We start from the raw sequence: 16,291 nt of genomic DNA on the forward strand, positions 1-16,291 counted from the left end.
CAAGAAACAAGACATCCACTGCTTTCCCTTCATCCACAGAACCAGTAATCTCATCATAAAAGGTGATTAGATTAGTCAGGCATGACCTTCCCGTGGTGAATCCATGCTGGCTGTTCCTGATCACTTTCCTCTCATGCAAGTGCTTCAGGATTGATTCTTTGAGGACCTGCTCCATGATTTTTCCAGGGACTGAGATGAGGCTGACTGGTCTGTAGTTCCCAGGATCCTCCTTCTTCCCTTTTTTAAAGATTGGCACTACATTAGCCTTTTTCCAGTCATCCGGGACTTCCCCGGTTCGCCACGAGTTTTCAAAGATAATGGCCAATGGCTCTGCAATCACAGCCGCCAATTCCTTCAGCACTCTCGGATGCAACTCGTCCGGCCCCATGGACTTGTGCACGTCCAGCTTTTCTAAATAGTCCCTAACCACCTCTATCTCCACAGAGGGCTGGCCATCTCTTCCCCATTTTGTGATGCCCAGCGTAGCAGTCTGGGAGCTGACCTTGTTAGTGAAAACAGAGGCAAAAAAAGCATTGAGTACATTAGCTTTTTCCACATCCTCTGTCACTAGGTTGCCTCCCTCATTCAGTAAGGGGCCCACACATTCCTTAGTTTCTGTCCCTGCTTGCTCTGCGAGCAGGGTTTCATAGGGCTGTGCACCATGACACCCACGTCCCTGTCCTGAGCTCATACAGTTAATTTAGAAGCTTGTTAGGTGTTTTAGGAGTTCAAGCTTTTTCCTCCAATGGGCAGATATGTTGCAGTTATTGACATTGAAGGTCATGTGCCATTCACATGGCTTGGTTAGCTCCCTCTCAGGACTTCTCTGGACTTGACTAGAACCTAAATAATTTGGTGCCGTCTGCAAATGTTGCCACCTCACTGCTCACCCCCCATTCTATATTGTAAATAGCTAACAAATATTTGTTATAAACTGTGTAACCCCCTAACTGTGATTCTTTCCCTTCCCAGGGACCTTGAGCATTTCTGAGCCCAATTGACTGATCAATCACCTCATGGCAGCTTTCAACCTCACCACCTCTGACATTTCACCATTTATCCTAATGGGCATCCCTGGCCTCGAAGCTGCCCACATCTGGATTTCCATCCCGTTCTCTATATTCTACATTATTGGCCTGTTTGGAAATTTCATGCTTCTATTTATTGTAGGCAAAGAGCAGACACTCCACAGACCGATGTATCTGCTGCTCTGCTTGCTGGCACTCACAGACATCGGCACATCTACCTCTGTCGTGCCAAAGGCACTGTGCATATTTTGGTTCAATTTGAAAGGCATTACCGTAGGTGGCTGCCTCACCCAGATGTTCTTCCTTCATTCAGTTTCTATTATGCAGTCAGCTGTACTCGTGACAATGGCCTTTGATCGCTATGTTGCCATATGTACCCCTCTGAGATATGCCACCATCCTCACCAATGCAAGAATAGTTAAGCTAGGGCTTGTGGGTTTGATAAGAGCTGTTCTTTTCATTCTGCCCCTGCCCCTTATTCTGAGTAGGCAGCCATTCTGTGACAACCCCATTATCCCCCATACGTACTGCGAGCATATAGCTGTGGCGAAGATATCATGTGGAGACACCCTTGTCAACAGGACGTACGGCTTGGTGGTAGCATTTGTAGTCATTGGGTTAGATCTGACACTGGTTGCCCTGTCCTACAGTCTGATCATCAGGGCCGTCCTCAGAATCTCCTCCAAGAAATCCTGTCTGAAAGCCCTGAACACCTGCACAGCCCACATCTGTGTGATGATGACATCTTTTACTCTCTTCTTTTTCTCCACTCTGACACACCGGTTTGGTCAGAGCATCACTCCCCATGTTCACATAATCTTGGCAAACCTCTTCTTCCTCATCCCCCCCATGCTGAACCCGATCATTTATGGGGTCAAAACCAAAGAGCTCCGTGACAAAGTGGTCAAATACACCTGCAGAAGGTGATCACCTGGGGCTCTTGATTTTAATCATCTAGGGCAAGAGGAGAAAGGAGATCTCCTCATTAATCAAGGGTGCTCGGTCCCAGTTTGGCTGAGCTCAACATTGTACAAGTTAACAGACTGAAAAGTTCCTCACACCTCATGTCTTATCACTCCATCACCAAGCACTGCTCTCTCCGTTGCGGAGTTCCCTCTCTCTGACCATCATGTGATCTCATTCGGCATCACAAATCAGTCCCCAACCCCACACAACCTGTCACTCAGCCTTTCTGTGACTTCCAGAAGATACTGCAGGTTTCTGAAGCCTGGTGGCTTTGCATTAGTCCATCAGTTTGATTAACTAAAGCTGTGCTTTCAGATAGCCAAAAACAAAGAAAGAAACTAAAATGCTGAATTTCTTTTTATATGTGCAGTAATCCAGTGAGGAAAAATTTACCTGATTTTGCTATGTCCAGTAATTCAGGAAGCCTGGAGGAAAAATCAAATGTTACAGGTGGAGAGTGTTAATGTAGGAAAGCTGTTGCAGGAATTGAGAACTTTCTTCTAGAGCTTGTTGGTGAGAGTTGTGAAACCATTTATTTTTGAGAATGGGCCTGATGTATTAAACTATGACAATACCTGTTGAGTCAAATTACTGACCACTTTGCACAGTCGCTTTTCTGCAAAAATGTTCAGAACTGACACTGACTGCTCACTTTGTCAAAGATGTCAAAAGTAAATGCTGAGATTTCATACTGGCGTTTTTGAAACAGATGAAACAGAGATTGCCACCAAATGTTGAGGTGATTGAATCGCTTGCACTACTAAATCCTTTTGCTGAACTCAACTTGGAATAACCTAGATTGGCTGATATCTCATTTTTGCCATTGTTTTGTGGAGAGTTTGGACAGTTGGAGCAGTAAAGGAGAGTTTTGCCTATGGTTCACTGGTCTCATGCTCGGGAAAAACAAGTTGAGCAGTTTGGGTTTGAAGTTCTCGAACACATGGTTTTGGCTGTAGACAAAGACTTCAGTGAACTTGGCTTGTTTGTTCTTTCATTACTATTGCTACCTTTCAGCAACACTTCAGTTTAATGGTTGTTTTTTTTCAGATAAACTTGATAAAAACTAAACTGTGCAACAAGATACTTGAGGAACTTTTAGAAAATATTCTTATTAAGTTCTATATGCAATGACGAAAATCTGTTGTGAAGAGTTTGCACCAATCAAAGAAATGATTCCTCTGGTCATTGCTGATATATATGAGCAGCAGAAGAAGCATTCTACTCCCAAAGAAGACAGAGAGTATGAACAGAACATACCTTTTAGAGACTAACAGTAGCAAACAAATTCAACTCAAAATTGGCTTACATCATTGCATGCCTTTAAAAATGAATAACATAATAATATGATTGTTGGTTTTAGACTACCTATGTTTTTGGCTACTTTTGTGTCAGACACAGAAGGAGTTGACCAGGACAGTGAGTTCATGAAAACAGCCAAGCTGAGGGCTACTGTGAAGCTCCAAGGTGAGCAAATCCGTCACTAAGTGCAAGATCCACCAAGGTAGAGGAGGAAATTTGTCACACGTCATTCTGTTTTTTGTTTCAAACACCTGTCAACCCTCAATCGGGAAACTAGTTAAGAGATAAGAATACACATAAATTATTAAAGTATAGGTCTTTGCAGACAGAACTGAATATCTATGTCCTAACATGCTCCAAAGAAAGATTTTGGAAATGGTAAATGCTTTTTCAAAACTGCTACAACCCAGACACACAGACCTATACAAAGTAGCAGTATTATTTCCCACAGCCACTGAACTTTTAGCTACATTTGAAAATGAAGTCCAAGAAGCCAAACATTCAACAAGTCAATTATCAGGAAAATGGGGCAGAGAAATCAAATCTGAAATGAAGTGCTTATGGAAGGCAAAAATACAGGGAAGCAGCTCATGTGGCCACTGACAGAGCAGATCCCTTACCTGCAGTATCATCACAGTTTAGATCCAGGGCTGGGGCAGGAGGCCTGGGCTGTGTGAAGAACAAACTGGAAATATTTCTTACATCCCAGAGAATGCTGTTTGTGGTGTTTCCCATGCCCCCAGAGCAAGGTTCCTTGTTTCCTTGAACATTTCTTATTTTTTTCTCATTTTAAAATTGATATTTATTAAATTATATTTGCTTTCAACTGAGTGAAGTGATCAGTGGGTCAGGGAAGCGTCCAGTGTGAAGAGAGTACCATATAGTGAGAACACTCAAGTCCCTGTCCTATGTGACTATAATGAGAATGGGTCTTCAGTTAGCCAGGAATCCTGGACCTAGCTATGTTACCATTTCCACACTGGAGTGAGGAAGGGGAGTCCTTGAGGTGAGGCAGGTATCTGGGTAAAGGGAGTGGGATTGGGGACCCAGACCCTTTCTCTAGCCAATTCAACTGTAGTAGTGCAGAAGCCAGGAAAGTTCCCCACAATAGTTCCCCACTTACATTAGGGATGTGGGACAAATGGCTGGGTTGGATTTTAGTGATGTGTAATGAGATGTGTAACCTGTGACATCTTCAAATAAATGATAAAAGCTGAAATGTGTAACTTTGGGGAACACACTTTCTGCCTAAGGTGAATGTAACATCACTGCATGAGACGGCTTTCCAGAGGCTGGTATTGTATAAAAACTTTTCCCTGTATTATTTTATTAATGGATTAGAGCAGTAAACCAGACATTGTTTATTTGCCCTCTTGAACATATTTCATAACAAATCAAAGCTTGGTCAAGGAACTGATTACACAGTTGATCAACAACCAGAAATAATTCTTCTGAGTAAAAGGGCCGATGAAGTTTACGAGCCTTCAGCATTAAAAAAAATAATGGAAAATGTTAGTTTTGTTTTTCTCATTGTGCTCCAAAGAAAGACTCTGGAAATGGTAAATGCTGTTTCAAAATTCCTACAACCCAGTGACACAGACCTATCCAAAGTAACAGTATTATTTCCCACAGCCACCGAACTTTTATCTACATTTGACAATGAGGTCCAAGAAAACAAACATTCAGCAAGTAAATGGGGCAGAGAAATCAAGTCTGAAGAGAAGTACTTAAGGAATGCAAAAATACTGGAGAGCAGCTCATTTTGTGGCAGAGCAGGGAGCAGAGCACACCTGCTACTGGGAGCTACAGGGGAGATGAGCTGAGGGAAGGCAGAATATCTCCCTGAATAGTAATATCACTAGGAGGGTGGTGAAGCACTGGCATGGGTTACCTAGGGAGGTGGTGGAATCTCCATCCTTAGACTTTTTAGGGCCAGGCTGGACAAAGCCCTGGCTGGGATGATTTAGTTGGTGTTGGTCCTTCTTTGAGCAGGGGTGTCAAGATTCCTTCCCCACTCTGAACTCTAGGGTACAGATGTGGGTACCTGCATGAAAACCTCCTAAGCTTACTTTCACCAGCTTAGGTTAAAACTTCCCCAAGGTACAAATTAATTTTATCCTTTGAACCTGGATTTCCACTGCCACCACCAAACTTTAACTGGGTTTACTGGGAAACGTAGTTTGGACACGTCTTTCCCCCAAAAATCCTCCCAACCCTTGCACCCCACTTCCTGGGGAAGGTTTGGTAAAAATCCTCACCAATTTGCATAGGTGACCACAGACCCAAACCCTTGGATCTGAGAACAATGAAAAAGCATTCAGTTTTCTTACAAGAAGACTTTTAATAGAAGTAAAGGAATCACCTCTGTCAAATCAGGATGATAGATACCTTACAGGGTAATTAGATTCAAAACATAGAAAATCCCTCTAGGCAAAACCTTAAGTTACAAAAAAGACTCACAGACAGGGATAGTCATTCTATTCAGCACAGTTCTTTTCTCAGCCATTTAAAGAAATCATAATCTAACACATACCTAGCTAGATTACTAACTAAAAGTTGTAAGACTCCATTCCTGTTCTATCCCCGGCAAAAGCAGCATACAGACAGACACAGACCCTTTGTTTCTCTCCCTCCTCCCAGCTTTTGAAAGTATCTTGTCTCCTCATTGGTCATTTTGGTCAGGTGCCAGCGAGGTTACCTTTAGTTTCTTAACCCTTTATAGGTGAGAGGATTTTTCCTCTGGCCAGGAGGGATTTTAAAGGGGTTTACCCTTCCCTTTATATTTATGACAAGGGGGTTGGACTGGATCACCTCCTGATTTATCTTCCAACCCCAATCTTCTATGATTCTATGATAACTGCCCAAAGGTACCTTTCTGAGGGAAGGGAGGGTTGCTGCAGGGGCAGCCTGAGAAGGAAGCATTCATCTTCAATATGAACTCTAGGCTTGATGGATCCCCTATACTTGCTGTTTGGACTACCCCAGCAGGGGAGATCCCTTGGACTGAGCTGGCCCTGCAAGCAGAGGAAGTTGCCCCCAAGGAGAAGACATTTGCAGGGAGGTGGTAAGAAGTGACCCAGAGAAGGCCTCCTCTTACACCCTGACACACCAATATTCACCACTGTCATGTAATTAGGGTATGTTTTGTTTAAGGTATGCCTTGTGAGGTGTTATTCTAAAAGTCTTCATCTGCTAGACGGTAATATCTCGTATGTGCTATCATTGCGTGTAAAGTTTTGAAGTGTGGCTATGAATGTGTTGCTGAAACATGTCCTGAGGTTGAAAACACCGACCAGCAGCCTTTCGGGTATGACAGTAAAAAAGTCAAAAAAATGTTAATGGCTTATTGAGGAAATACAAACAAGCACAAGGAAATGTGTACAATAGAAACCTCTCAGAGATCACACTACCCAATCGGAAACACCTGAGAAAAAAAGACTGAACTGTGGGAAGTGATGGTCCCAGCCAACAAGGATTTTCAGTCTACCTATGAAAGCCTAGGCAACTTGTGCCTTAAGAATCTGCCAGCCTGTTTCACACTCACTGTGAGAATTTGCTAATTTATGTCGTACCTATCTAGTGTGTTCAGCTCAGTTTGTGTTTTTTTGTTTATTTACTAAAGTAATCTGCTTTGATCTGTTTGCTATCCCTTATAATGACTTCAAACTTACCTTTTGTAGTTAATAAACTTATTTTTTGTCTATAACATAACCCAGTGTGTGTAATTCAAATCTGGGCGGCGCAAGAAGCTGTACACATCTCTAAACTGAGGGAGAGGCTGAATTTTTATGAGCTTGCTCTATGCAGAACATTCTCTACAGTTGAAAATAGTATTATTTTAGGTTTATCCCCCAAAAGGGGTGAGCATATGAGTTCTGCGTGAGTCCTCTCACACAGAGCTGACGTCAGTCTGTCTGCTGCAGGGTGTTTTCCTACCTGGGTGTGTTTGCAGCAGGAGACTGGAGAGCCTAATTCAGCAAAACAGGAAGAGGAAATCCAGACGGGTGCATCAGGAATGGCTTTGTGAAACCCCGTAAATCAGGTGGCATACAGGATGGGGTGGTCAAGCTCCTGACACCACCTTGGCTTTCAGAGGACTGACAGCCCCCAAAAGGCACTGGGTCAAAGCTGGCTGCCCTGACTCAGGCAGATACGGGCAGCCTGAGTCATGGCTTACCATGGCCGTAGAGGAGATGGAGTGAGCTGTTACCAATGGCCCTGGCTACTGAGAGAATCTCATTCCCTGCCACAAGTTCCCCCCACCCCAATGGCCACCTCAGCCCAGTAGGCCTCCTGGCTGTGGTGGGAATGCAGCCCCACAGTGATGGGGACCATTTTGGTGAGATGACATCCCTCACCGCCACACATGGTTCTCGTCTTTACACCCCTCACCTCCCTTGGTGCCAGACACCACCCCTTTGTCATTGTATTCAGGCCCATAGTGCCCTGAGGGTCATGATCCCACGGCAGGGTTTCTTAGTCATGGTGTGTCCCAGGAGAAATTACTTCAGCAGCCCATTTGCTACCATCCTGTGGGGCTTCAGTCTCCAGTGTGAGCTTGAATCAGGGCACTTGGAATCCCAGCACTGAGTCCATGAGGCTAGCGTGGGCCATGATGGGGTTCTTATGGACACCACACATTTGTGGCACGATGGTGCATCACCCATGGCACAGTCTACCTGCCAGCCCTCACTCCATGCCCATGTACAGCACCAAACTGGGAGCCACCTGTCTTGTCACTCCACTTAAAATAAGACATCCGTAGAGATACTGGATGAGCACACAATCTGGTAAGCTCGCCACCCCCCTAAAGAGATGGGCAGAGCAGGGAGGGATTAGATGGGTCACACTGACTGCTCTGGGAGAGCAATGACTGAGGTAGGTTCCCCCCCTCACCATTAAAGCATTCAGGGTTTTGTACTTGAGCTGGTTCCTGGGTTGGGAATCACTCTGCATAGAGGGATTGGCTGGTTCTTTGCTTCTCCATGTTCTCCACTAGGTTGGGCTGAAGTAGTGATTAGATTTTTTTTTTTGCCTAGACTTTGATCTCCTGGGGCAGAATGAAAAAAAAAATCACTGCAATACTGTGCCCTTGTTAAGCTGAGTCGCACGTAAATCATTGTATAAGTAAAGTCATCCTACAATTTCAAAATAGGAAAGCTACCAAGAGGAGCTCGGCTCACAGTTACCCCCACCCATTTGTCTCCAGCAGAAGTCTCTCAATAACCATTTCTGTGCAGGAAGGGCAAAATCCTAAATGCTCATATAGCCTCAGTAGGTAGCAATGGCTACAAATTTATATCTAGATTTGACAGCCAGCTTACTGTCCCACCCCCATTTCCCGACCCTGGTGGCAGAGGGCCCCTTACCAGAGAATGGTCCTAGCTGGTGTCAGCCTAAGATCTTCTGGACAATGGGTATCAGGACTGGGAGCACAACAGTGCGTGCCCTTCTGCCACATCCGTGGCCCCATTGTAGAGTAAGATAACTGTGCCCTTGGACCATGGGCAGAGACCATAGCTAGTGAGACAGTGCAGCCCTGCCATGCACAGAGTTCGTAGACAATGGCTATGATTACTAGGTGGTTACCATTGTTTGCTGGTGGGAAAATGAGAAAAGTTTTCCTAGAGATGGGTTTATTTTGAAGTTTGTACATGTGCAGTGGGTTGTTTGCCTCAGAGCATAGAGGGCAGGACATAGGAGAGTTGGTTTGTTCCTCACACAGTGAAGGACAGAAAACAAGAGACCCCTAGCCTTGTTATCCGGAGGGCCTTGGTAGCAAGAACAGAACTGGCATTACGATGAATCATACAAAAGATGTTTTTACTATTGTGTATATATACTTCCATACCACTCAGTAAATGACATGTTTTATGGAGAGGGACTCCTAGTCTCTTAAGCACAGCCTCTTGGTGCTGAACCACATCCTTACCAGCAGGGTAACACCACTGAGTCACAAGATCTCATCAGACTGCTCCTGCCACTGGTGAAAACATCCATCAATCAATCCTGGAGGACAACACTCCGCAAGGAGTTTCCCTGTGACCACAGTGTTACTCGGGGTTTTTTCAATCCAAAGCTCTTGGTAACTTTTACTCTGTGCGAGGTGGTGTCAGGAAATAAATCAAGGGAGAGACGGCTGTCTGACAGATAGATGGCTGGCACAAACAGGGCAACACAAGAGTGCTTTCACTTAAAGTTAAACTTTACTTAGTTTCAAGCACTTACACACATCCACAAAGAGTTAGGAAAACACCCCCAACCCTCAATAATTACTGACGTTGAGTGTGGCTCTTGAGTAGCACAGCGACAGGCTTCCATGGGCCAAAGTTCCATCTGCCGGTGGGGACACCAAGATGTGTCCAGATGGAGAGTCCCTGAAGAAACCCTCCCAAAGAGTCCAACTAATTCAAACTTCCCCCATAATTTCTACGTAAGGAATACAATGAAAACTTGTTAAGCAAGCAGTTTTAAAGGTCAAGCAAGAGGTTTCCTTCTGGTGATCGATTAACCAGGTGTATTTTTTTCAGAGTTTGCACTCCTTGATGCCCCTGTAACCCTTCTGCCCATCAGAGTTGGCAGCAACAAGGGCCGGGTTCAATATCTAGGGGATCCATTCCAATAACACAATGCAAACCAGCTCGAGCCCCCACCCAGTGACCTGGGACAAATATATACCACCCTCGCTGGGCGCCTCCAAGAGGCAATACTTCCCCTCTCACAAGCACATAGTCTGAGTGTAGCAGAAAGCCTTTTAATAACAGAGAGAAACAATGTGGCATTATGTTGGGGAAACACCACCAACAGGATTCGTAACACAACCCATGAGCAAAAAAAAAAACCACCCCAAGCAGATTGGGGTGTGTCCTTTCCCTTTGGTTCTTGAGTCCAGCAACCCCAAATCACCCAAAGTCCCGAAAGTCCAATGACCCAAAAGTCTCTGTCCCTGGTCATAGAATCATAGAATCATAGAATATAAGGGTTGGAAGGGACCCCAGAAGGTCATCTAGTCCAACCCCCTGCTCGAAGCAGGACCAATTCCCAGTTAAATCATCCCAGCCAGGGCTTTGTCAAGCCTGACCTTAAAAACCTCTAAGGAAGGAGATTCTACCACCTCCCTAGGTAACGCATTCCAGTGTTTCACCACCCTCTTAGTGAAAAAGTTTTTCCTAATATCCAATCTAAACCTCCCCCACTGCAACTTGAGACCATTACTCCTCGTTCTGTCATCTGCTACCATTGAGAACAGTCTAGAGCCATCCTCTTTGGAACCCCCTTTCAGGTAGTTGAAAGCAGCTATCAAATCCCCCCTCATTCTTCTCTTCTGCAGGCTAAACAATCCCAGCTCCCTCAGCCTCTCCTCATAACTCATGTGTTCCAGACCCCTAATCATTTTTGTTGCCCTTCGCTGGACTCTCTCCAATTTATCCACATCCTTCTTGTAGTGTGGGGCCCAAAACTGGACACAGTACTCCAGATGAGGCCTCACCAATGTCGAATAGAGGGGAACGATCCCGTCCCTCGATCTGCTCGCTATGCCCCTACTTATACATCCCAAAATGCCATTGGCCTTCTTGGCAACAAGGGCACACTGCTGACTCATATCCAGCTTCTCGTCCACTGTCACCCCTAGGTCCTTTTCTGCAGAACTGCTGCCTAGCCATTCGGTCCCTAGTCTGTAGCTGTGCATTGGGTTCTTCCGTCCTAAGTGCAGGACCCTGCACTTATCCTTATTGAACCTCATCAGATTTCTTTTGGCCCAATCCTCCAATTTGTCTAGGTCCTTCTGTATCCTATCCCTCCCCTCCAGCGTATCTACCACTCCTCCCAGTTTAGTATCATCCGCAAATTTGCTGAGGGCAGGGCAGCCCCAGAGTTCAAAAGTTTATCTGCAGAGGTTTACCTCCCAACCTGGGTGGAGATGGGGGGGGAGAGAGAAGTAAGGGGCACCTTACATGATCTGAAGCTGACCGCCCCACAGCTCCATAGGCCTTCGCTCCACCAGCCGCCCCGCGAACTGCTTCGCGCGGCTCCGCTCCACTGCTCCACCAGCTGGTCCACGAACTGCTCCGCTCCACATCCCATAAGCAGCTCCCTCCATCCAATGAACTGCTCCACCAGCCTGTCCACAAGGCACTCCAGCCGCCCCACAAACTGCTCCACAATACATCTTCAGGCTCCCCCACTACTTAACACAATGCTCAGTGATTTCATCTCTTAGTCAGGTCAGCTCTTTGGTGAATTCAGCTTGTAGTAGGGGAACCTCAGTGCTGGAAAGTGAGCTCAGCAGCCTGTAACTAGACTCCTAATGGAATCAAAATTAGCTCTGATATTCCACAGTGGAGAGAGGAGGAAGTGCAATTAGCATGTAAGACCCTCACCCAGGGACCCATGCCACTAAGTATTAATACTTGTCCCCAGCCTCTCTCAATTCACAGAGTTTTGGAACACATGTCCCTTGCCTAGCGAGTGCGACTTAGTTGATGGTGAGTCCCTCCATCATAACGAAAGGCCAAGTACAGTTCCAAGCACAGTTCCCATAATCAGGGTAATAACAATGTATTCTTTCTGCCCCAAAAACAGAGACACTAGGGATCCCACAGCAGCCAAAGTGACCATTTGGGCAGCTATGGCCTCATTCTAGGCGGGGTGGGTGTGCCTATGCAAATGAGATCGGCCCCTGAAGTTCTTTTCCACAACTTGCCACACCTCACCACCAGATGTCAGGGTGGAGCTCATCCTAACACTGCTTACACCCCTAAAATGCATGTATCAGCAATTTAAACACAATTCTTATCAGGAAGGATGTGGGGGTCAAGCTACACTTTCTCTTGCATCCAAAAGCTTGGTTAAGCTGAGGCTGCTGTATGGCGATTTATGGCCTGCTTACTTGACTGCTTGCAGCAATGAGCAATAGTGTTTTCACGCAGTATACTGGTTTGCCAAAATCTCCCTGTGCAATAGGGGCTCTGTTTCCGTTCCTTAGCTGTCTTACACACCTGAGCTGCGTTCCTCTGGGCAGCCTCACTGACTCCCTGGACTCCTTTTTTGGTGCAGCTGGCACGGTCCAGGAGTGTCCCCAACCTGCTTCTGAGCTTAAACTTTTTAAAACACAAGCCCATTCCTGTTTGCCCCTTCTTTGTCAAAATAGTAAATTCCAGTCCCGGGCAGATAGCACCTGGAGGGCTCTATCCATTTACCTGGGATTTGAATTTGCCCAGACAATCCCCTCACGAGAAGTTTCTGGATGCAGAGGTTCCCTTATTGAAACTGCCCAACTTGATACAAAAAGCCCCCAAAGATGGGAGGCCAAAGCAGACTGACATGTGACAAGGCCTGGAAATGTTGCTACTAACAGTCTTCACAGCAGGTGCATTTAAAGACTTCAGGGATTTGTTTTTGAGAGAGCAATCCACACCCAGTGTTCCACAATCAAACACACTGGCACAAACCGTGGCACCAAGGGCTACTAAACGAGACCATGGCCACCAGGATGGGGTCAATGTTCCCTCTAAGCTGCTCACCTGCACAACAGTCCATCAAGTGCCACACACTTGATTATAACAGCCACGCCAATCCTCAGCGACCTTACTTTGTGTTTATCTTGATAGATTCAGTCAGAGAAAGGGAGAGGGTGAAAGGAAAACCCTCTAACACCCAGTGTCTTCTGTTTGAAATTTCATGGCTTAAGTAAGCTCCCAAATAGCTGAGTTTGGGTGTGGCGCCATCTGATGCCGTGTTATGTGACAACAGGGCCTGGAGAGGCTGAATCACCAGCAAAGCAGTGTGGAAAAGGGCCAGCCCAGCTGGGTGGTTAAAAGGTCTCAGAAGTTTTCATGGCTCCCAGACTAAGCCCAGGGACGATAAACCACCACACTCACACCTTCAGGATCCAAAATTCAGCCCCCAGGCATCTGTGATGCAAGCATGGGGAAGGGACTGTATCCAGTCCAAAAGATCCAGATATAGTGGTTGTTTGATTCCTTTACCCTTGTGTTCTCACCCCAGCAGTGCATAACAACATCAAACACCACAGTGAGTGGAGAAGTCCCACTGTACTAATTTTGACACAGGATAGCACAACCCCTTTTCTGCATCGATTTCTGAAAGATCAACACAATATTGAACTTTGATGATTACCTGATGCAGAGAGGAGATGAAATATTAGAAGGGTTTGAACTTCCAGATGTATATCCACTTTAGACTGCACAAAGGGATACTGGCCAATAGCTTTGATACCAGAATCCTGGGAGAAGAAAGTGTTTTACTTCATAGAGGTTAATGCCCTGTACATTACAACTGCATGGGCAGTATGCAGCTACAATCGATTGAAAATGTTTTTTTGTCCCGTATCTTGTGGCAGTATTCCCACACACAGTGCAGATGGCTGTACATTATACACGGGGGGAAAAAACCCTTCATCAATTGCTAGACTGAACAACATTCTGCAAGACAGTTTACCCTGACAATCTTCATCCCCTGGTATCAGCAAATTATTTCTTCACTCCCGGGAGAGGATCTCAAGCTATAGTCCTCCAGGGTCTATTTTCTGCTCTGCCCATGGCTCATAAAGCCATGGGAATTGTCTAGGAGTCCTGGCCAATCTGAGAGTCTGCAGGGACTGTACAGGGGAATCATAAAAATCACTGCCCAACATGGCAAGTGTCATATATGTAGGGCTCTTCCTTCCTGTCACTGTATGGAGATTTCTTCTCTCTGCTGAGCAAGATTTCGGTGAGTTGCCTGTTCCTGCACTAAAGCTATTGCTAAGGGCAGAGGAAGGGCTCCAGGGTACAAGTGAAGAACCATCTGGGCAGAAATTCACCAGCACTGTTTGTTTAGTATTGTCAGAAACACCAAGGGATTTAGCTGGTAAAATTGAAAGTACATATGTATTGCAGATAGTTTAGACAAATATTTGTTTTTAAGATCAGTTCCTTCTCCCTTACTTCATCCTTATATCTGTCTCAAGAGCTTCCTTTTTGGGGAGGTGTGGTTTTCCTCTGGTTCACTCAATTTTACCAATTAAGCGATTTCACCGACCTGTTAGGAAGTGTAGCCAAAGCCTTTGCAGTGAGTATCTGTGTTACCAGGAGGTTGACAACAAGAATGTGTCGCACACCGGCCAGATTCTGCTCTCGCATTTGACCTTCACTGGGTCACTCCAGATTGATCCTCGTCTCCCTGAGAGCCAAATCAGGGCCCACATGTTTTGGAATCCCCATCTTTCATGCCCGGTCTCAGAACGCCACAAAAACTGTGGGTTTCCTTCATTCACTTTCAGCACCCTTACAGAAGTGGGCTCATTCTAGCAGGACCCAAACCTGTGATTTTTGCAGCTTATAGCCAAAAGTTAAAAACTCAGGGTGAATCTCGTCCCATTGAGATCAATGGCAAAGAGAACTTTTTTAGAAGAGCAAAAAAAGATAAGAGAACAACTCTGTAAGATCAGAAGGGAAGATAATCTTACAGGCAATCAGATTCAAAACACAGAGAATCCCTCTAGGCAAAACCTTACGTTACAAAAAGACACAAAAACAGGAATACACATTTCCTCCAGCACAGTGAATTTACAAGCCAAAACAAAGAAAAACCTAATGCATTGTCTAGCTAGATTACTTACTAAATTTACAGGCGTTGGAGGGCTTGCATCCTTGATCTGTTCCTGGCAAAGGTCTCATAGAGACAGACCAAAACCTTTTCCCCTCCCTCCAGATTTGAAAGTATCTTGTCCCCTCATTGGTCATTTTGGGTCATGTGCCAGCCAGGTTACCTTAGCTTCTTAACCCTTTACAAGTGAAAGGATCTTGCCTCAGGCCAAGAGGTATTTTATAGCACTGTATACAGAAAGGTGGTTATCCTTCCCTTTATATTGATGACATGAACTAAGAGGAGAGTTACTGGAGTCTCAAATTTATTTCCAGACAGAATTTCTATAACTTCAGCTTCCAGCTATTGGATTCTGTTACACCCCTGTATGCTAGCCTGAAAAGCCTATTATTAAATATTGGTTCCACGTGTAGGTACTTACAGACTTTTATCAAGTCACCCCTTAACCATCTTTGTTAAACTACACAGATTGAGATCTTTGAGTCTATCACTATAGGGCACATTTTCTACTCCTTTTCTAAATCTTGTGATTCTTCTCTAAAGCCTCATCAGTGTATCAACATCCATCGTTAACCATGGGCACCAGAACCGGACACAGGATTCCAGCAGCAGTTGCACCAGTGCCCAATATAAGGGTAAAATAACATCTCTACTTCTCCTTCAGATTTCCCTGGTTATCATCTCAGGCTCTTTTGGCCACAAGGTCACACCGGGACCTCATGTTTAGCTAATTACATGTTCATGCCCCCAAATCGAGTTCAGAGTCATTATCCTTCCCATGTTTCAGAGTAGCAGCCGTGTTGGTCTGTATTCACAAAAAGAAAAGGAGGACTTGTGGCACCTTAGAGACTAACACATTTATTTGAACATAAGCTTTTGTGAGCTACAGCTCGCTTCATTGGATGCATTCAGTGGAAAATACAGTTGGGAGATTTATATACACAGAGAACATGAAACAATGGATGTTACCATACACACTGTAACGAGAGTGATCACTTAAGGTGAGCTATTACCAGCAGGACAGTGGGGGGAGGGGGGACCTTTTGTAGAGATAATCAAGGTGGGCCATTTCCAGCAGTTGATAAGAATGTCTGAGGAACAGTGGGGGGGGGGGGGTAGAGGGGGGGAATAAACATGGGAAAATAGTTTTACTTTGTGTAATGACCCATTCACTTCCAGTCTCTATTCAAGCCTAAGTTAATTGTATCCAGTTTGCAAATTAATTCCAATTCAGCAGTCTCTCGTTGGAGTCTGTTTTTGAAGACTTTTTGTTGAAGAATTGCAACTTTTAGGTCTGTAATCGAGTGACCAAAGAGACTGAAGTGTTCTCCAACTGGTTTTTCAATGTTATAATTCTTCACGTCTGATTTTTGTCCATTTAATCTTTT

The 16,291-nt window shown here is 45.1% G+C and overlaps 1 protein-coding gene across 1 annotated transcript; it reads left to right on the forward strand.

Moving 5' to 3' along the window:
• Positions 1 to 1,016: 1,016 nt before the first annotated feature.
• On the forward strand, positions 1,017 to 1,955 carry LOC125633078 (olfactory receptor 52N2-like). The gene has a single exon (XM_048842189.2). It carries the CDS (start codon positions 1,017 to 1,019, stop codon positions 1,953 to 1,955), a length of 939 nt encoding a protein of 312 aa, XP_048698146.1.
• Positions 1,956 to 16,291: the final 14,336 nt, after the last annotated feature.

This window comes from Caretta caretta, chromosome 1 (assembly GCF_965140235.1).
Source record: "Caretta caretta isolate rCarCar2 chromosome 1, rCarCar1.hap1, whole genome shotgun sequence".
Lineage (NCBI taxonomy): Eukaryota > Metazoa > Chordata > Testudines > Cheloniidae > Caretta > Caretta caretta.

What these genes read in the sequence shown, in the direction of transcription:
- LOC125633078 (XM_048842189.2), top strand. Translation starts at nt 1,017, where the DNA reads ATGGCAGCTTTCAACCTCACCACCTCTGACATTTCACCATTTATCCTA.